Consider the following 20,980-nt stretch of genomic DNA (forward strand, 5'->3'; position numbering starts at 1 on the left):
AAATTGGCTAGTGGTTAAGTAAATTACAGTCCGACATTTTTTTTTTAATTTAATAGAAAATGTTATCTTAATGGAGAAGGCAAAAAAGATAACAAAAATCGTGAATTGTGCGTGAGCCGTTGAGCAGTGATTTTGTCCGAATAAGCCTCGACCATTTTGCGGCTTTTTAGGAATTGGTGATATTTTTTCTCAGACTTTGCATGAACTTTTTTTTTTTTTTTTTAAATTATAGGCTTTTAGTTTTTTTTTTTTTTTTTTTTTGGTTGTATTTGTAAAGTTAACATTTGACATTTAATATAAAATCACTAGTGGTTTGATGGTTCTTACCATCTACATAAAATTTTCGGCTATAAAATAGTTGCAATCTAGAAGATGATGAGTTCATTTATGGTATTAAAATGACTAATAAATTAAGATTTAATATCTATTAAAAACATTCATCTCCTGGTTTGCTTGTTTTCATTCTCTATGTGGTTGCAAGAATTTGATGTCGACTTGGATGTTTTGATAACAATTATTTTACCGAACTTAATCTATAAGTTGAGTCCTAGTAGAAGTTTCTTTTTCACTTTTTGTTAATCTATAAGTTAACGAAAATGACCTATAAAATTAAATTTTAATATGTATTAGAGAACCACTCATTGGTTTGACGGCTTTCGCTCTCTACGACTGCACCTAATTAAGTGCATTAGATATGGATGGAGAAATTTAACTTGTACATCTAAATTTAATTTAGAATTTGAGTCCTAATTGAAGATGTTTAAGAAAAAAATGATATATAAATTAAGATTTAATATTTATTAAAGAACTATCTGTTGGTTTGATAGTTTTCGCTAGCATTGAATATCGACAGCTATTTGAGTCGTAATATACTTGAACTTAACTATAAGTTGAGTAGTAGTTTGTATTTAAAACATGATATATATTTAACATCTTTTTTATGGTTCTAACTCTTTGTGGCTAGTGGCTACAAGTATTTGGTTTTGATGAAAAATTTAGACGTTGATATGGTTACAATTAATCTAGAAGTTGAGCACTCTTATATAGTACTTAAAAAATGATATATGTATATATATATATAAATTGAGATTTGACGTTCATTAGACAATTTCTCGTTATGGATCTGGTGGCTTTCACTTAGAAAACTGAACTCGTGGAAGTAGAGGCATAATAAACAGTATTTAAAAAAAGTTTTTTTTTAATATTGAAAATCCGTAACAAATTTACACTTTTGAAAGGGGAACCGTGGTCAAAGTTTTATCCATTTTTCTGAAAATATTTGATATCGAACATCAAATCTTTAAAATACAAATTTCATAATTTTTATTTAATTGACCATTAAAACTTCATAGAGTTATGAACACGGCTTGACAAAACATTGATTATAATAGAATTACTAAATATTGCCGTTCATGCCGGGGCAAGATCCACGTGTTATCATTTATATAATGAGGAAGGATTGGTTATTATTTTCACTCCCACCAACTGTGATATAATTAATTGTAAGGTTTTTTTTTTATTTTATTTAAAAAAAAAAGCCATGTGTAATTGCTCCAAACCTTGCCTTATATATAAAGCGAAAATACCTGCACCCAAAAATTTTTAGTTATTTTACCATCTATTATTGAGTAGCATTTTAATATAGAGAATTAATTAGCTAATGTTAAGTAAGAGGATAATTTAAATTATGTTTCATTTTAAACCAAAATTTTAAATTATAATATTCTATTAACAAAAAAAGGGACCAATAGCTTTGATTGACTAATGAAAACGTTTTTTTTTTTCAATGGTAAACCGAATCTTCAGACTATGCAATTCACATGATACTAGATCGGACTAAAATTTCTTAAAATGACTGAAACTAGATATAATTGGAATTTAATAATAACCTATTGGTTCCAACGAGTACCTAAACAAGTTAGAAAATTGAACAAAAACGTATACTTGGATTTTCAAATATTGCATTATCCTCGAGAAAACTGATAAAAGGAAATCTCAACCCTCCAAAATTGACTTTAAAAAAAAAGAAATATAATTTCTTGCCGGCTATTGAATTTGCATGGCAGAATTTAATTAATTCTATCCATTCAAAACGTTCTTTTTTAATTTTTATTTTTTAAGAACAAAACAGATGGAGCATTACAATTAGCCGACCAAAAGCCCCCATAAAACTTTTCATAAAAGTTATTTGAGAGTGGAGAACGGGGTCTGCTTATTAAAGAAATGAGTTATTGAATAAATATATGGGCATATCTTTGTCTATGAAGAGACACCAGTAAAGTAGAAAAAAGAAGAAAAAAAAAAGATATTAAATCTCATTCTTAGCAATTAATTCATTGTTTTTTTTTTAAAAAAAAACTTTTCACTGTTGGTTGCCCATTCAATTATTGATCTTTAGCCCCGTGAAATCGTCACTTTTTATGCAAAGTCCAAAAAAAAATTGAATTAAAATCTTTTCCTTTCACTTTACCCAAAAGAGACTAAAAAGGAAGGCAATACTTGAAAAATAATCTTCCCTTTTTTTGACCTACTTAGTTTAAGAACCGAATTATCATATCAGTATGTGTCGATTACTCGAATATTCGGAACCTTGGCTAGAATCTCATTGTCCCTTACGTGTCCTGAATGTATTATATCTTACATAGGACCCAAAAATTTAAGGGATAGGCATGCTACGGGTCTATCAAGGAACTTAAAATTTGTGGCATGAAGCATATGAAAATTAAATCTTATTTACACTTGAGCCCCTACAACTTTGAGAGTGTGATGTTCTACCCCTATTTTTCTTTTCAACTCTAATCCCTAAAACTTTACAATTACTTGTCGTTTTGACCCACTGCTGGTTTCTAATTCTCCCCTGATTCTGATTGTATCCATCTCCGTAGTACGCGGTAGTCAAAACTTATGTTATGATCAACTTGATCATCATCCGTTTGTTTGTACGTACGACAAAATTTTAATACTAAATGACTCAAATTTGTCCACAAAAATCAATCGTGGATTTTGAATTGCATCACCTGCCATTCTCTAATTGGTCTGCGACCCTTTTGAACACCCCAGATTGAAGAAAAAGTTTTCGTAGCGCAGCTGCACAACTAAAAGAACAGAAAGAAGAAGGAAAATTAAAAAAAAAAAAAAAAATCCTAATTGCGACTGTGCCTCGCAACTACATTATAATAGTTATAAGTCAAACAGAACCAAACTAAAATTTTCTCCTTTTTTTTATATGTTTCTAGAAATGTCACATGACACTGCTCTTATCAAGCCACAAGAAACTTGAGTCGTGGGAATGAAGAGGAAGCAATTTATAGCTACGTGTTCATAACATGGCGAGCACTCGTGTCTATGCATTTATTTATGTGAAATTTAGAGTAATTAAATGTCAAAATTAATTTTTTTTTTAAAGGCCGAATCTAGATGGTAATTTGTCCTGGTTCATCATCTTCTTCTTTGTTGCTTGGCATATCTTAATAAGTTTTAGTTAACATTTAAATATAAATAAGATGTTCGTTTTCAATTTTGCCATATACAATCACTTTTATAATACCAACTAGCAACTCGAATATGACTATTGTAGGTAAACAAATATAATTTCTTGCCAAAATAAATATTTTTATAAATTAGAATATGTAGCGTTAACTCAAAAGTAAAAAAAAGTCGTTTATTTTTTTTTTTTAGAATACAAATATTATATTTGTAGTGTTAAATTAAATAGTAAACGCATTTAAAAAATATGAATAACGGAAATTAAATTATATGAAAATATCATACGCTAAAACAAACATCCAAATATAAATTCTCCTCTTTTTTTTTTTTTTAATTAAACGAAGGATTAAAAAAAGAAGAAGAAGAAAATGAATGATGGTGATGGAAATTGTTGTTCACCTCATTGATGACATCATCTCGACGTAAATGTTGTTTCATTATAATAATAGTTCTGTTCGTTGAACTTGGCAATTTATTTTTATATCTGTTGATTTGTTACACCAAAGTCCGCCCCGAGCGCTAAGACATGAACATATAATTAAATATATATTTTTTTAAAATGTAGAATTATTACAATAGAGTATCAAATCCTATGGGTTAGATTTTGTAATCATTAAGATTTAGGAATTATGACGAAAACCAGTTCATGTTCTTTCTAATTATTATCGAAGTTGATGTATGTCGAATATTTAGGGTAGGTCAGTCAAAAAAATTGCGGGAAAAACATAATCCAATAATCCATAAGCCCGGAACTTTATTGAGGAAAATATATATAAAAAAAAATGAAAAATACTTGAAACTCGCAGGTGTTTATTTAATTTGCATGGCGGGAAATGCAGCCACAATACTGAAAAACATTCTGAGCAATTCGTCACCAAAACCCACTCCTAGCAAAACCCTAACCAAAACTATCTCAGGTCACCTCAAATCGAACGGTCTCCGAAAAGCCATATCCGTTCTCTTTGCTTCCGGAGAGCCCGTCTCTTACTCGCTTTATGCCCATCTCTTTCAGCTTTGCGCTTCAAGTAAAGCCATCGTTGAGGCTCGAAAACTCGAATCCAACTTAGTTACTTTCTACCCCACACCGCCGGTATTCCTCTTGAATCGTGCCATTGAGTGTTACGGCAAATGCGGGAACTTGGATGATGCGAGGGGGCTGTTTGATGAAATGCCTGAGAGAGATGGTGGGTCTTGGAATGCGATGCTTGGCGCCTACACGCAAAATGGGTTTCCGGGGAGGACGTTGGAGTTGTTTTTGGATATGAATCATTCAGGGGTTTCTGCAAATCAGATTACCTATGCTAATGTTTTGCGGTCGTCTGCCGAGGAATTGGAGCTTGGTGTTTCAAAGCAGCTTCATGGATTGATTGTGAAACGTGGGTTTTGCGGGAATGTGATTTTGGAGAGTTCCCTTGTGGATGCGTATGGGAAGTGTATGGTTATGACTGATTCGAGGAGAATGTTTGATGACATTCAGAATAAGAATGCAGTTTCTTGGAATGTTATTGTGAGAAGGTATCTTGTGGCGGGGAATGGAAAGGAGGCTGTAGTTATGTTTTTTAAGATGTTGAGAGAAGATATTAGGCCGCTGAATTTTACTTTTGCCAACGCGCTATTTGCTTGTTCATTTTTATCTTCACCATATGAGGGGATGCAGATTCATGGAGTTATTATTAAGATTGATTTTGAAGGGGATGATGTGGTTTTGGGGTCCCTCACTGAGATGTATGTTAAATGTGGAAGACTAGAGGATGCTCGGGGCCTTTTGGACCAACCTGATGAGAGGAATATAATTTCTTGGACTTCTATCGTGTCGGGATATGCCATTAGTGGGAGAATTAGAGAGGCAAGAGAACTCTTCAATGAGATGCCTGAACGCAATGTGATATCATGGAATGCAATGTTAGCTGGGTATACTCGTTCTCTTCTGTGGAAAGAGGCTTTGGATTTTGTTTTTCTTATGCGAAAGACAACTAAAGACATTGATCAGGTCACTCTTGGGTTGATTCTAAATGTTTGTGCTGGTCTTTCAGAGATTAAAATGGGGAAAGAAGTTCATGGTTTTATCCATCGAAATGATTATTCGTCCAATATCTTTGTCAGCAATGCTCTCCTTGACATGTACCGCAAATGTGGTAACCTGAGAAGTGCCAGAATTTGGTTTTACCAAATGAGTCAACGGCGGGACAAGGTTTCTTGGAATGCTGTGTTGACTGGCTATGCTCGTCGTGGTCAGAGTGAAGAAGCTATGACATCTTTCTCAGAGATGCAATGGGAGACAAGACCTAGTAAATTTACATTTGAAACTCTTTTGGCAGCATGTGCAAACATTTCTTCTCTTGAGCAAGGCAAACAAATTCATTGTTTCGTGATTAGAAATTGTTACGAGATAAATGTTGTATGCAGAGGAGCTTTAGTTGAGGTGTACACTAAATGCTGTTGTCTTGAGTATGCAATACGGGTTTTCAAGGAGTCATCTTCATTGGATGTGATTATTTGCAACTCTATGATTTTGGGATTTTGTCATAATGAAAGGGGCAGAGAAGCACTTGAAGTGTTTGGTTTAATGAAGAAGGAAGGAATTAAGCCAGACCATATCACCTTTCATGGAATTCTGCTTGCTTGTGTACATGAAGGTAATGTTAAGTTGGCTCTACAGTTTTTTGATTCAATGAGGTGTAAATACGGTATCATACCTCAGTTGGAACACTATGAATGCATGATCAAGCTCTACTGCCGTTATGGATACATGAAGGAGCTTGAAGATTTTGTGAACAGGATGCCATTCAATCCCACTGTTCCAATGTTAAGAAAAATATTTGACAAATGTAGAAAAAATGGGTATGCGATGTTAGGAGAATGGGCTGCTAGACGACTTAATGAATTGAACCCTTGGGCTCCATTCCAGTTTAAGATAACAACAAACAGAATTGACAGGTACTGATAATCAGGATTGCACATAGGAGAATCTATCTTCTGCACATACCTATGCTGTGAGGCTAGCAGCTGCAATTGATTTCTTCAGCCCCCTGAGTAGCTGCCTACAGAATGCAAGAATCCATGGTTCCAGGGGCACGTAACTGACAATTATGCATGGCGAGAATCCATGGCCGCAAAAGGGTCTTTTCTCAATCCATAATCGCAGGATTCACTGCATAAAGGGAGCTACGGCATACACAGCTGTGAAGTGAGCTCATCAAATGGGATAAGTTGGTTTATACTTGGGGACTTTTTGTAGGAAATTAATTATTATTTTTTAACTGGCTGGCAAATAAGCTTGTGAAATTTCCCGAGCAGGCTACAGTAATTTTAACGTATAGGTGACCTTCATGTGAGAATCACGCCGCGCCATAATGTTAATTGTCTATGAACTTACGTACAAAGTGAAGCTGAATAATAAATACTTCATTTCATCCAAAGGAAACTGTTTTTGTTTCGTAATAAATGATTTTGTGTTTCTTTTAGATTAGCCTCATACTTGCAGCCAAGAAATTACAAAAGCTTTAGTTTCTTCAGTTACAATATTAGGGCATATCTGTGCCTCTTACTTTATTCTTATGCCCTAACAAGGTAGGTGTTCATTAAAAGCTCAAGTGGCTGTTACAATTACAAAAGGACTCTTGGTACAATACAAATGAATGAATACTTTTTCCCTTGACCATGGATACTAGAATAGACTATTTAGCCCGTCTACTCCAATCATGCAACACCCACCACTCGATTCACGTAGGAAAACAGCTCCACCTCCACTTCCTCAAAAAGGGTATCCTTAATTCCACCCTACCAATAGCAAACCGCCTTCTGCTAATGTACATGAGATGCGGTAACCCCACCGATGCACTCCTTCTGTTCGACGAAATGCCCCTTAGAAATTGTTTCTCTTGGAACGCAATGATTGAGGGCTTCATGAAGCTTGGGCACAAAGAAAAGTCTCTACAGTTGTTTAATGTGATGCCGCAAAAGAATGATTTTTCTTGGAACATGCTTATTTCAGGATTTGCAAAAGCGGGTGAGTTGAAGACTACACGGACTTTATTTAATGATATGCCTAGGAGAAATGCGATTGCTTGGAATTCAATGATTCATTGTTATGTGCGTAATGGGTTTGCTAGAGAGGCTGTCAGGTTGTTTAAGGAATTAAATTCGGACCTGGTTGAAAGACTGCAATGTGATGCTTTTGTTTTGGCCACGGTTATTGGAGCTTGTGCAGATTTGGCAGCTCTGGAGTATGGAAAGCAAATCCATTCACACATTCTGGTTAATGGACTAGACTTTGACTCAGTGTTGGGTAGTTCGCTTGTTAACTTGTATGGAAAGTGTGGTGATTTCAATAGTGCAAATCAGGTTTTAAATATGATGAAGGAACCAGATGATTTCTGTTTGTCAGCATTGATTTCGGGTTATGCTAATTGTGGTAAAATGAATGATGCCAGAAGGGTTTTTGATAGGACAACTGACACAAGTTCTGTGATGTGGAATTCAATGATTTCTGGTTATATTTCAAATAATGAGGATACGGAAGCCTTACTTCTCTTCCATAAGATGCGGAGAAATGGAGTTCTTGAAGATGCTTCAACATTAGCCAGTGTTTTGAGTGCCTGTAGTTCTCTTGGTTTCCTTGAATATGGTAAACAAGTGCATGGCCATGCTTGTAAAGTTGGAGTAATTGATGATGTCATTGTTGCAAGTGCTCTGCTTGACACATATTCCAAATGTGGAATGCCAAGTGATGCTTGCAAATTATTTAGCGAGCTCAAAGTCTATGATACAATCTTGCTTAACACCATGATCACTGTATATTCAAGCTGCGGCAGGATTGAAGATGCAAAACATATCTTTAGGACCATGCCAAATAAAAGCTTGATATCATGGAATTCGATGATTGTGGGTCTTAGCCAAAATGGCAGTCCAATTGAAGCATTAGATCTTTTCTGCAATATGAATAAACTGGACCTGAGGATGGACAAATTTAGCCTAGCCAGCGTGATTAGTGCATGTGCTAATATTTCTTCACTTGAACTTGGTGAACAGGTTTTTGCTAGAGTTACCATCATTGGTCTTGATTCTGATCAGATAATTTCCACCTCCCTTGTTGATTTCTATTGCAAGTGTGGTTTCATTAAAAGTGGACGAATATTATTTGATGCAATGATTAAATCTGACAAAATATCGTGGAATTCAATGTTGATGGGTTATGCTACAAATGGTCAAGGATATGATGCGCTGGCCTTGTTCAATGAAATGAGGAACACTGGTGTGAAACCCACTATTATTACATTTACAGCAATTTTGTCTGCCTGTGATCATTGTGGACTAGTCAAGGAGGGACAGAAATGGTTTGATGCCATGAAATGGCAATATCATATTGATCCTGAGATTGAGCACTATTCTTGCATGGTCGATCTTTTTGCCCGGGCTGGTTGCCTTAATGAGGCAGTCAATCTAATAGAGCAGATGCCTTTTGAGGCAGATGTAGGCATGTGGTCGTCAATCTTAAGGGGTTGTGTGGCTCATGGAGATAAGGGTCTAGGGAGGAAGGTAGCAGAGAGGATGATTGAGCTTGATCCTGAGAACGCATGTGCTTATATACAACTATCAAGCATATTTGCCACCTCCGGAGAATGGGAAAAGTCATCTTTAATTAGAGACATAATGAGAGAGAAACATGTTGGGAAGCTGCCAGGTTGCAGCTGGGCGGATGGGTGAACAACAAAACTTTTTGGTGGAAATTGATATTAAGAGACTTTCATCTTCCTGAGGAGAAACCTGTTATGCCTGGAGGGTCTTGCCTATATTTTTGTTGGTTTGACCAAAGCTAATTTGCCAGTAAGTTCAAAGAGAGTGTTTTGTTCTAGAATATTTAAATTCTAATTCTTTCTACTTTGTTGCATAAGATCTTTGTCTGGGCAATGAAGAAAGTCACTCTTGTGATCCAGCATCTTTTAAATACTATTTTATCTGAGAATAGTGGCTTCATTGTCTTATATTTAACTTCTTTCTGCAGTATTGCTTTTAACTGTTGGTTTCTTGATACTATGTTTTTGCAGCTGGCTAATTTTGATGAAATAAAACAGCATCAGTCAGCAGACTTTTGTGATTACATTCATGGTTTTGACCAAGCTCGATTGCCTCTTAGTTCAAAGAGATCTTTCGTTCTTGGTTACCTCTTGAGTACCCTGAGTTTGAAGGTTGTGTATTCCAACTTGTGCTCATCACTTGTAGTTCCCACACGCAATGAGGTATCCATTTAGCCATTTTCCTCTGCTTTGCATTCCCTGCAGCCTGGTGGACAAACTGATATGCCCTTTTCTTATATGTGATTGTAACCTCATTCTATGTTTGTGCTTATTATTATTATTATTTTGATGTTGTTTCTGAAGCTTGCTTATTTGTTGATCAGGATGGTTTATGGGAACATATTGACCATCGCGCTTCTATTGCTTGCAAATAATGGAGGTCTGTGATCTTGTTTATAGCCTTTCGCATACATTTAACTGAAGATATGCAATGGCTTAGGATGGGAGCGTGTCTGATGAGTGATGAGACGACCACTGTGTCTATGATTCAATCAGGACGTATTAAAATAGCAATATTTATAACTTGCCATAGATAATGGTGTTGGAGTTGTAATTTGGAATCATAAGGGTACATTTCCCTCCCGTCTTAGGTTTAATTATTTGTTGAGTTGTCGTTTTAAAGTGTTTTTAAAGAACTATTTTTTTAGAATAAAAACATAGGTTGGATCAAACTATTTTTTTTTTAAAGGGAATATGCTGTAACTTTTGAATGAAGATTGAAGAAGAATAGAAGTGATTTGGTTTGTTTGGTGTACTTTACGAAGATTGAAGAATCAGAAATTTGGTTTCCGAATCCAAATCCATTGCTTTAGCCTAAGAGTGGAGCTCCGAACGCTCTATGAAAAGTGAAAACTTATGAAATCCTATTTGTTACATTTACAGCTCTTCCTTTCATTAAAATTATAGAAAACGATAAAAGATACCATGGAGTTTTGATTAAATTCAAATACCATCTAGAGTAAATTAATTAAATTTTAAATATGCTTTTTCATAATAAGAATCAATCATTCGACAAAACAATTTGAAGATAATAGGCTTCATATTTGGATGTAAAAAAATTAATTTCGAGTTTATAAAAAATTAATTATATTATATATTAAAATTTAAAGATAATAAGCTTCATATTTAGATGTAAAAAAATTAATTTCGAGTTTATAAAAAATTAATTATATTATATATTAAAATTTAAAGATAATAAGCTTCATATTTGGATGTAAAAGTATTTTAATTTAATTAAATTCAATTTGTTCTTTTATATAATTTCAACTAGTATTACTCTTGCTTTAATTTCTTGCACTTTTAGACTGAATTTGTGGGACCATTTGGGCTTGGCCCAATCACACATCGCTCCCATAAAACAAAAACCATCAGTTTCTTGCAGGGACCATTCAAAATGCCGCGGCATAAAATCACTTTACGACTGCTCCAAATCGAATGTTAGGCGCTTGCAGAGCTCAGGCAAGAAGAACAAGTAGAAGAATCAGTTGTAAAGCCTTGATTCGTAATTCTGAGAGCACAATGCTTATTAGTGGCACTTCACTTTTATGTCCTCGTATCTGAAGAAAGCTCATGTTAACAAGGCCTCTCTGTCTTATTGCTCACAACTAATAGACCGTTGTTTGTCCTTTAAATCCTTTGATTTTGCCAAAACCATCCATGGCCACTTGTTTAAACTCGGTTTCAATGCCCATACTTATCTGGGTAATCGTTGTCTTGACTTATACTCTCGGTTTGGGACTTCGGATGATGTTTTGCAATTGTTTGATGAAATTCCTCAAAAGAATTGCATATCATGGAATATTTGCCTGAGGGGGTTGCTCAAATCCGACAACCTCGATACCGCACGTAAGGTGTTTGATGAAGTTCCCGAGCCAGATGTCGTCAGTTGGAATTCAATGATTTCGGGATACGCTTCTTGTGGGTATTCTGATTATGCTTTGGAGATGTTTTCTAAAATGCAACTTCAGGGTGTAAGGCCAAGTGGGTTCACTTTTACAATTTTGTTATCGACTGTGTCTAGTTCTTGTCATGGTAAGCAAATACACGGTAGCATGATTCGGAGTGGCTTGAGTTTGTCAAATGTGGTGCTTGGGAATTCCTTAATTGACATGTATGGGAAGCTCGGTGTTCTTTACTATGCTTTTGGTGTGTTTTTGAATATGGAGGAGCTGGATATTATCTCTTGGAATTCATTAATTTCAGGGTGTTTTAATTCGGGCTATGGAGAGTTGGCATTGGATCAGTTTTATTCAATGAGGTACTCAGGGTATTCACCTGATGAGTATACAATTTCAATAGTAATAAATGCCTGTACTAAGTTGCGAAATTTGGATAAGGGTAAGCAAGTTTTCGCTCTCTCTGTCAAAGTGGGATTTCTTTCTAATTCCATTGTTTTGAGTGCCACTATTGACCTGTTTTCCAAATGCAACAGATTGGAGGATTCTGTCCGTCTATTTGAACAACTAGATCGATGGGATTCTGCTGTTATCAATGTTGTGATTTCAACCTATGGAAGGTATGGCTTTGGAGAGGTTGCTTTAGAATTGTTTCAGCTTATGTTGAGGGAGGATATAAGGCCTACTGAGTTCACACTTAGCTGTGTTCTAAGCTCTATTCCAATTCCTCCGGTGGAGCATGGAAGTCAATTCCATTCCATGGCAATCAAATCTGGTTTTGATTCCAATGCAGTTGTTGCCAGCTCACTCATGGAAATGTATGCTAAAACTGGTTCAATTGATTCTTCTACGGAAATATTTGTTAAATTGGATAAAAGAGATTTAGTATCTTGGAACACCATAATGATGGGTTTAACCCAGAATGGTAGAGCAGCTGAGACGCTGGATGTTTTCGAAGAACTACTTGAGGAAGGTCTGCCTCCTGATCGAATAACACTAGCTGCGGTTTTATTAGCTTGTAACTATGGCGGTTTTGTTGATAAGGGAATGCTCGTTTTTTCAGCAATGAAAGAGGAATATGGAGTTATGCCCGGTGAAGAGCATTATGCTTGCATTATTGATTTGTTGTGTCAGGCTGGTCAGCTCGGAAAAGCAATAGATATTACAAGCACAATGCCCTTTCAACCCGGTTGTTCAATTTGGGAATCAATACTCCGTGCTTCTGCAATTTATGGAGATGTGAAGCTCACTGAAAACGTAGCAGAGAGGATGATGGATTTACAATTGCCATCGCCTCTACCATATTCACTGTTGACTCAGGCATATGCAATGAGGGGGAGATGGGAGGCCATAGTGAGAGTGAAGAAGGTCATGCGAAAGAATGGAATAAGTAAGGTGACTGGATGCAGTTGGATTGGGATAAAGAACCGTATATATACTTTTAATGCAGGCGAATTACAGCATCATCGAGGCCAAAAAATTTATTTGGTATTGAGATTACTGACTTGGGAAATGGAGGATGAGGGTTGTGTATATTTAGAGTGTGATAAATTGGATGTCGAGGGGAGGTAAGAACACAGTTCAACTGCAATATAAGAGATTCTTCCGGTCTTGATCAAGTACTTGCAGTTTGATGCCATAGATCAATTCTAACAGATTGGTATGTGAAAATATAGCAGTGTGTACTGAGTAGTTCATTGATACTGAAGTTTGGCAGTTGATTTTCAGAAGCAATGCCAAGTTCATTCCATTCCATTCTGTCATAGAGCTGGATTCATTGTGTTAGACATACAAGAGGGCATAATTCTTAAATTAATTGTGCTCATCTTATCTGATATAAAACGATTCTAACAACATATGTTGTTTATTCTATGCGATTAGCCTGTAATTATAAAGAAATTGTGAAAGATCAATTAGGATTTTGATGTTGTCTGGGATGTTGTAAAGACCAATATTCTTCGGTATACCTATATGGTTAGTCTCTATTGTGAATGTCTGCTTCGCATAAAATGTAGACGTGCATGTTGTCAAATAAGAACATTTGAGTTTCCAGGATATATTCTTTCATATAATTAATTTGTTTTTTTTTTCTTTTTCTACTAAAATCTTATATAAATTTTCAATACCCTCCTATTTCATCCCACACATCGAAACATAAAAAAAAAAAAAACAAATGCTAAATAGTGAATGAATAATGCTAAAGAGAGAGAAAGATAAGAGAATTTTACTCTCTTCCTACCCAATCCGCTTGCTCTTTTTCTTTTCAACAGATTTTCTCTCATTTTTCTCTCATCTTTCTCTCTCTTTGTCATTTTTTTTATAATTTATAAATTTGAAAAATTAAAGGAGCGATATCTTACCTACCCAAGTTCAATATTTAAGAGCGATATTGATTTATGACCTAACGGCATGAAACTGGAAACCAGAGGCATTTATTATGAATTCAATTCACCTATATTACTAACTCTCATCTCAAGAGCAGAATGGTATGAATAGTTGAGAATGCAATTATCTGACGGTCTGAGGATGGTGAAATGAATATGGTGTCATAAATTATAAACCATTTTTGTATTATCTGTAGATATAATAACATAGTTAGTGTTTGCCATTCAAAGAAAAACTCAATGGAGAAAAAAAAAAGTTATTTTTGTGTATAGCGAGCTTCAAAACTCAAACATGTGGTATCATGCTAAAAACGTTTATTAATTAAAGGGTTAATTTGAAAATAGTCGTCGTTAATTGACTATCTTTAAATATATTTTTTTTTTAAATTTCAATTTATTCCTTATTTTTATTAAGAAAAAGAAAAAAATCAGTTATTGAAATATTTCAGCTTTAAGGGTATTTGTTAAAACATTTCAGATTTTGCTTACTCTTTGATGTGGAGTTGAGATGATGTTAGGGTTGGCTCTCTATCATGATAGTCCAATATTTTTATAGTTATTTTCTCAACAACATTGCATGAATTATTGGTGTTAGGAAATTTGGTGGGTGAAGCAAATACGGTTAAAGTGAAATTGGAAAATAATGATCACACAAAGACATTAAAATTTACGTGATTTGATTTTTAACCTATGTCCATTGACAAAGACGGAAAGAAATATTTTATTAGTGAAAACGAGTTACAAGTATTGTAGTATTTTATCTCACAGCCCAAAACTCCAAATACACCCAAACTCTCAAAAATACTAAAATTAGAGTTCAAAACTCTCAACACTCTCAACTTATACATCTTGACACTCTCACTTGAATTGGAGAAAATGAGATGATTGAAGAGGGCAAATGAAGCCTTTATTTATCGGCCCAGGAATGCCCAAAAAATCAATAAAGGCGGGCACTAAAATAACATAAATTTTCACTCAACTTTCTACTTTAGTGTCAAAGTTAAAAGTTGCGTGCTTTCCACTTATTCATGTTTCTTATTTACTTAACAAATTTACGTCAAGAGTCAAAAGTTGTATGCTAGCCACATGCAATTGTTTGCCATATGCATGCACATATTCAATAATTAGTACATATGTTTATATCTTAATAATTCAAGATCTCGATATTAACTGTTAATTTTTTTACTAAATAATAATATATTGAAAAAGGAAATGTTATTTTGACAAAAAGTAGAAAAAAACAAAAATATCTCGACAAAAGGTAAGTTGATTAATAACTATTCTGATAGTTTAATTTTTTAATGCCTTCATCAAAATTTCACAACTCAAAAAAAAAAATTTTGGTCCACGTAGCAATGTTGTCGAAAAAGGGGAAAAAAATCTCCTTTTTTTTTTGCATGATTTTTTTTAACTTATTAGTTATCACTCGGTACGAAGAACGTGTTTATTTATTTATTTATTTTTCCTTGTGATGTACATATTAGATAATTCTTAACGATTTTATTTCAATCTATGCCTTTTGTTTCCACCAGCCAGCCCCACCAACCAAAGGAAGGAAAAAAAAGAAAAGCAAGGCTTAGGCCTGACTAACAACAAGTGAAGGAATTTTTTAAAATATTTTTAATTTTACCAACGAGAAAGAGCCCTTTCAAATTGCATTCTTTAAAAGAAAAAGAAAAAAGAAAAAAGAAAAAATGGAGAAGCCCGAATTCCCATCTTTGATTCTAACGGTTAGTTTTATTACTTGTAACCATAGAAAATTGTTTGCTTGACCTTGTAATTAACAATTAACAGTGGATCAGGCTACGGTATAATTGTGCTACGGTATAATTGTGGTACCGCACTACAGTTGCATCCAGTCGTTGAAAATACTTAAATTGGTGGGGTTTATTGACATTCAATGGCTGGATGCAACTGTAGCACGGTACTACAGTTATACCACATATTTTCCCTTAACAGTGGTGAGCCACGTGGCCGAGGATGCTGACCATCAGCCTTGATATATTCGTATCAATAAATATTAAGAAATTGTCATTTTTGGCTGGATTAGCTGATCCCATCCCATCCAGTTCCCCTACAAATTACAAAATAAATGTTTCCATCTGGACCCTGCGACGCATTATTAACTCCACATTGACCCAACTGAGCAACTGGGCGACACATCATGTTTTCCGAGACAGAATCATAAAAAACACAGTTTCCATAAATTCATCGGGGGCTGTTGTTTAAAATCAACATCTCAAAACTGTAATTGTGAGTGACCCTATGGATTGAGGAAATTCTAGAATAATATAGCTATCTATATAAATAAATAAATATATATATATATATATATATATATAATTTTTAAAAATAAATATATATACATATCATAATAATATTATTTATTTTTTATATTACTGATATAATACCTCCATTATATTTTAAATTTTTTTTCTAAGCCCTGTGTGCGACATGAGATTAGTTTTAGTGCCGAGTCACATCCAGCGAAGCTTTTAGTGCATTATTTCAATATCTCTTCAAATTCCCAACCTTATATAGACAAAGCCGTGCAAGGTACTGATTCCATCAAAAGCCTCGCTGGCTTCAAATCCCACCATCATTTTCTTCCTTCTTTCTTACCTTCGTATCTTTGCCGTTGTTCAATATCGAAAAAATTAAATGGCGATTTGGTTAACAAAATCAAGAGCCATGGCCCAATGCTTACGGCAAAGAGTCGGTTTGCTGAGGATATTAAGTGGCCAGAGTTGTTCATCCCCATCAACCATATTCCCACTTCAGCAATATAATTCACCATCACTTCCAAGCAAAACCCTTTTCTCGCCGGGGCGTTCCGAGTCCACCGTTGCTGCCAATCAGCTGGATTCTTTGTCTTCCAGTGACAGCGATGATGATCATCAGGTAACATAGTTATATTTAATTTAGCTCTGTGTCATTACCACATCTCTATACACGCTTGTTAGTTGTTATTTTCTGATTCTCTGATTACCGAAAGATTGCTTTGTGCAAATCTGTTAAACTGCAATTAGTGATAACAAGGCTGGTAGCAGCCTATATATATGTCTTTAAGTTCTAACGGTTGCATTTCTTTCCTCTCTCCTTTTCTTTAACTTCTTTCCTATTTGATTCTGAAAAAATAAGTATGCACCAGAAAACACAACTCCCAACTCTTTTTATAAATCTTATGTGAACTCAGAAATCAGGTTTTTTTTTTAAATTTTTTATTTTTAATGATTCTTTGTTGCTATTGAAAAAATTAAGGAGTGATAAAAGCTACTTTTTAAGTGGGTTGATGGAACCGCAGATGTATACCAATGCACTAAAGTTAATGATTCTTTTTTTTTTTTTTTTATGTCTTCCACTCAGAAAATGTTTTGGTATACGTAGCCTTATTTGTAGTAATTTTTTTTTTTTTTTTTTAACTATTGTCAATCATGGACTAAAAGAAGAGTATTTCAATTCTAAATATACTTTTAATCAACTAATCAAAACCACCGTAGAACTCTCATGTGCTCCATCCGTAGAACTCGCTTCGTTATCACATGTTATGAGATCATGAATTTGAAATCTTATAAATATAAAGAACCGTTGCCAACTTTATATTTTTTTTTATCATATCCGTACCGTATGTTAGACTTGAAGCAGGATGAGATCGATTCGATGATAATCTTTAATTAAGTCCACTTTCTCTCTCATAATCTTTAGTGTTTGATTCGTGCATTGACGGTTCCTCTATAAAGATACAAATAAATAGAATCTGCCATGTGTGTACGTGAATTTTCTAAAATAAAACTCCAAAGATGATAAATCTTCCAGCACTGATGGGATTCGGCCTCCTCCTCACATCCTTATCCTCCGTCGGCTTGGATCCTGCCGGTGCCAATAATTATAAGCGTTTTGGTAACATAAAGGAAACACATGAAAACAAAAATCAATAATTATAATTATTATCTCGCTTGAAGGCCGACGGATAAATTTTAAACCACATATTGTTTGCCTTGGATTGCCCGTCGGGCAGACTGATTTTGACCAATGTGATCACTTCAATTTTATCTTGTTGTGCTTGCCCCATCGTGAAAGGAATTTAGAACTTGTTTAGTTCCTGTCTGATGTAGTTATAATCAATGTTATGTTCTTACTCTTGAGTTTTAATTTCTTGGATCAAAATTTTCATTATTGACCCCAAATTTCGTGTACGTGGCCTCTAACAAATTGGGCTATGTTAAAATTAGTATATTACATTAGTGTGCAAGATATGGTTATCTAAACCTTGGGATGCAAATATGTACGCTAAAATGGGATTTGAGATTACTATAGAGCTTAATTATTGGTACAAAATTCCCCCACCTGCTTGCCAAATTGCTCTGCTCCCACGCAACGCATTGTTTTAAATGAAAACAAAATTTTAATTTAAAATCATACAAAATTGGTAGGGACGGGGCTGATCAAAAGAAGACGGTACGGGGTATCTAGCGCAACCAACTAATAATGTAGGCGGCCGCTTCCTTTTACTTTCATATGCGTAGGCCCAACGTCGTTGGGATTTAACTTCATTTTTCTCCTTTTTTTTTCCCCCCCCAAAAAAAAGCTGATATTTAATAAATATTTTTTAAAAACGTGCCCATAGTCAAACTTTAAAAACATTAACAATAATTATAATATTTTTATTATTTAAAAAGAAAAAAAAAAGCACCACGTTTCAATTGTCATGTATTTCTATTGCGTAAATAACACTTAAAGTATATTAATTTGGATTTTGAATATTGAGCCGAAAAGGGGCATTGCAATTTTTAACATTTCGATTCTCTCGTTGTGGCAGGTCTTGGATTTTCCCGGAGGCAAAGTTGGATATACTTCTGAAATGAGGTTCATTCCTGAGTCTTCAGAGAAAAGAGTGCCTTGTTTTCGAGTTCTTGATGACAATGGAGAGCTAATCAAGGGCAGTGATTTTCAACAGGTACACATATATAATATAACTTCCTTTATTAATGATCATATTTTTCAATACCCGATTCTCAAGATTCATCAAAGTTCAAGAGCTTGCGATTTTGGCTTGGTGGTTTCATTAGGTGAGCAAGGAAGTTGCTGTAAAGATGTATAGCCATATGGTCACACTGCAGGTAATGGACTCTGTATTGTACGAAGCACAAAGGCAAGGGAGATTTTCTTTCTACCTTACAACAATTGGTGAAGAAGCAATCAACATAGGATCAGCAGCTGCACTCAGCGCCGATGATTTTATCTTGCCTCAGGTAACCATAGGCTGTATACATATATATACATAGATCAGCTCAATAATTTCTTGCATTTGAAGCTAACGCAACTTCATGTATCCAATGCCAATGTGCTCATGCCAGTACCGAGAGCCTGGAGTACTCTTATGGCGTGGCTACACATTGCAACAATTTGCAAACCAGGTGTTTGCAAACAAGGCTGATGATGGGAAAGGCAGACAGATGCCAATTCATTATGGGTCTAAAAAGCTTAACTACATCACCATATCGTCACCTATCGCGTAAGCTATCTTGATCATGTCTAGAACATATCTTCAAATTATCACGTACACTGTCATCTCTGATTATTTTCATTGCAATCTATGATTGTAATTCAGTACACAACTTCCTCAAGCTGTTGGTGTGGCTTATTCTCTTAAAATGGAGAAAAAGGATGCCTGTGCAGTTGCTTATACTGGAGATGGCGGCACCAGTGAGGTGATTACTAGCAGCATAATTCCTCTTCCTATATCCTTTCCTTGGGATTTAAATTGTCTTTTTGCTCATTTTTCTAGTTGTGTTGATTCAGGGAGATTTTCATGCCGCATTGAACTTTGCAGCAGTTATGGAAGCCCCTGTCGTCTTCATCTGTCGCAACAATGGCTGGGCCATTAGTACCAATATATCAGAACAATTTCGAAGTACTGCTATCACTTCTTTTTTTTTAAAAAAAAAAAAAATTCTCATTAATAAAAATTTTGGGATCACACTACATACTTTTTGCAGGCGATGGTATTGTTGTTAAGGGTCGTGCATATGGTATCCGAAGCATACGAGTAGATGGAAATGATGCACTTGCTGTTTATACCGCAGTTCAGGCAGCTCGTGAAATGGCTATCAGTGAAAAGAGACCTGTGTTAGTAGAGGTAAGATTGAATTTCCTCTGGTGAAAAGTTTGTAGGCAATTTAGCCATAACTTTTCTGAAAATTTGGAACTTTGTTCCAATTTTCAGGCCCTTACATATCGAGTAGGACATCACTCAACCTCGGATGATTCCACCAAATACCGAACACTTGATGAAATCGAGTACTGGAAAACAGAACGAAGTCCTGTCAATAGATTTAGGAATTGGGTGGAAAGGCAAGGCTGGTGGAGTGAGCAAGAAGAAACCGAGCTTCGAAGTAGCATCAAGAAACAGGTGATCTAAACTAGTGCAGATATCTGTATACTTGCTAGCAGTCCCCTTGACATTGCCAATCATTTTCACAGTACTTGCGTATTCAGACTAAAGTAATTTAATTTCTTGCAGTTGTTGCAAGCAATTCAAGTTGCAGAGAAAACAGAAAAGCCGGCGATTACAGAACTGTTCTCCGATGTATATGATGTTCCCCCATCAAACCTTGCTGAGCAAGAGAAACAGCTGAAAGAAATTATCCAAAAATATCCACAAGACTATCCCACTGATGTTCCTGTATAGATTTCACGTGGCTACTTCAATAAAATGTGTAGAATAAAGGGGGGAAACGGAAAGATAAAAAATAAAACTCCTGAAAACTCCATATAAATGAAAAATGTAGCGTCAATAAGTTTCTACATGCCATGTACATTTTGATAGTAATAAAGCAATCTATACGTAATTATAGTATCACTATCGTCTTATATTTATATGCTGGCCTTGCTTAAGTTCAATTAAGCACATTGAAATGTGGTAAACAATTTTAACAATTCATAAAATTCACATTAATCACATGTGAACTGGTCGAGCTGGTCTAAGGTCCTGGATTGGCCGTCCCTATAGACCAGTTAACTTGGACCGCAAATTTTCGCGGGATTCAAGCATCAACAAGGTTTATATAACTCAAATTAATGATACACTGAGACGTGGTCTCCAATATCATGTAAAAGAAAGTAAAGTTAGGAGCTG

At 35.0% G+C, this 20,980-nt stretch overlaps 4 protein-coding genes across 4 annotated transcripts; all 4 read left to right on the top strand.

The window, feature by feature from the left end:
- The first annotated feature begins 3,999 nt into the window (after positions 1 to 3,999).
- On the top strand, positions 4,000 to 6,950 carry LOC107174240 (pentatricopeptide repeat-containing protein At3g26540). The gene has a single exon (XM_015528686.3). The coding sequence runs from the start codon at positions 4,133 to 4,135 to the stop codon at positions 6,428 to 6,430; it is 2,298 nt and encodes a 765-aa protein (XP_015384172.2). The 5' UTR covers positions 4,000 to 4,132; the 3' UTR covers positions 6,431 to 6,950.
- Positions 6,951 to 7,100: 150 nt separating this feature from the next.
- On the top strand, positions 7,101 to 10,306 carry LOC102627920 (putative pentatricopeptide repeat-containing protein At1g77010, mitochondrial). Its single transcript, XM_015528687.3, has 3 exons — positions 7,101 to 9,312; positions 9,534 to 9,725; positions 9,887 to 10,306. Exon 1 carries the CDS (start codon positions 7,147 to 7,149, stop codon positions 9,190 to 9,192), a length of 2,046 nt encoding a protein of 681 aa, XP_015384173.2. The 5' UTR covers positions 7,101 to 7,146; the 3' UTR covers positions 9,193 to 9,312; positions 9,534 to 9,725; positions 9,887 to 10,306.
- Positions 10,307 to 10,914: 608 nt separating this feature from the next.
- On the top strand, positions 10,915 to 13,450 carry LOC102608505 (pentatricopeptide repeat-containing protein At1g43980, mitochondrial). Its single transcript, XM_006472825.4, has one exon. The coding sequence runs from the start codon at positions 11,108 to 11,110 to the stop codon at positions 13,028 to 13,030; it is 1,923 nt and encodes a 640-aa protein (XP_006472888.2). The 5' UTR covers positions 10,915 to 11,107; the 3' UTR covers positions 13,031 to 13,450.
- Positions 13,451 to 16,345: 2,895 nt separating this feature from the next.
- On the top strand, positions 16,346 to 20,704 carry LOC102608790 (2-oxoisovalerate dehydrogenase subunit alpha 1, mitochondrial). The gene is made up of 9 exons (XM_006472826.3): positions 16,346 to 16,743; positions 18,662 to 18,799; positions 18,912 to 19,094; positions 19,200 to 19,357; positions 19,454 to 19,553; positions 19,645 to 19,756; positions 19,842 to 19,981; positions 20,069 to 20,254; positions 20,366 to 20,704. Exons 1-9 carry the CDS (start codon positions 16,504 to 16,506, stop codon positions 20,531 to 20,533), a joined length of 1,425 nt encoding a protein of 474 aa, XP_006472889.2. The 5' UTR covers positions 16,346 to 16,503; the 3' UTR covers positions 20,534 to 20,704.
- Positions 20,705 to 20,980: the final 276 nt, after the last annotated feature.

Source organism: Citrus sinensis, chromosome 5 (assembly GCF_022201045.2).
Source record: "Citrus sinensis cultivar Valencia sweet orange chromosome 5, DVS_A1.0, whole genome shotgun sequence".
NCBI lineage: Eukaryota > Viridiplantae > Streptophyta > Magnoliopsida > Sapindales > Rutaceae > Citrus > Citrus sinensis.

What these genes read in the sequence shown, in the direction of transcription:
- LOC107174240 (XM_015528686.3), top strand. Translation starts at nt 4,133, where the DNA reads ATGTTCTTTCTAATTATTATCGAAGTTGATGTATGTCGAATATTTAGG.
- LOC102627920 (XM_015528687.3), top strand. Translation starts at nt 7,147, where the DNA reads ATGGATACTAGAATAGACTATTTAGCCCGTCTACTCCAATCATGCAAC.
- LOC102608505 (XM_006472825.4), top strand. Translation starts at nt 11,108, where the DNA reads ATGTCCTCGTATCTGAAGAAAGCTCATGTTAACAAGGCCTCTCTGTCT.
- LOC102608790 (XM_006472826.3), top strand. Translation starts at nt 16,504, where the DNA reads ATGGCGATTTGGTTAACAAAATCAAGAGCCATGGCCCAATGCTTACGG. An exon ending in AGGGCAGTGATTTTCAACAG is followed by an intron (nt 18,800 to 18,911) that starts GTACACATATAT and finishes TGGTTTCATTAG; the next exon opens with GTGAGCAAGGAAGTTGCTGT. An exon ending in GAGATGGCGGCACCAGTGAG is followed by an intron (nt 19,554 to 19,644) that starts GTGATTACTAGC and finishes GTGTTGATTCAG; the next exon opens with GGAGATTTTCATGCCGCATT.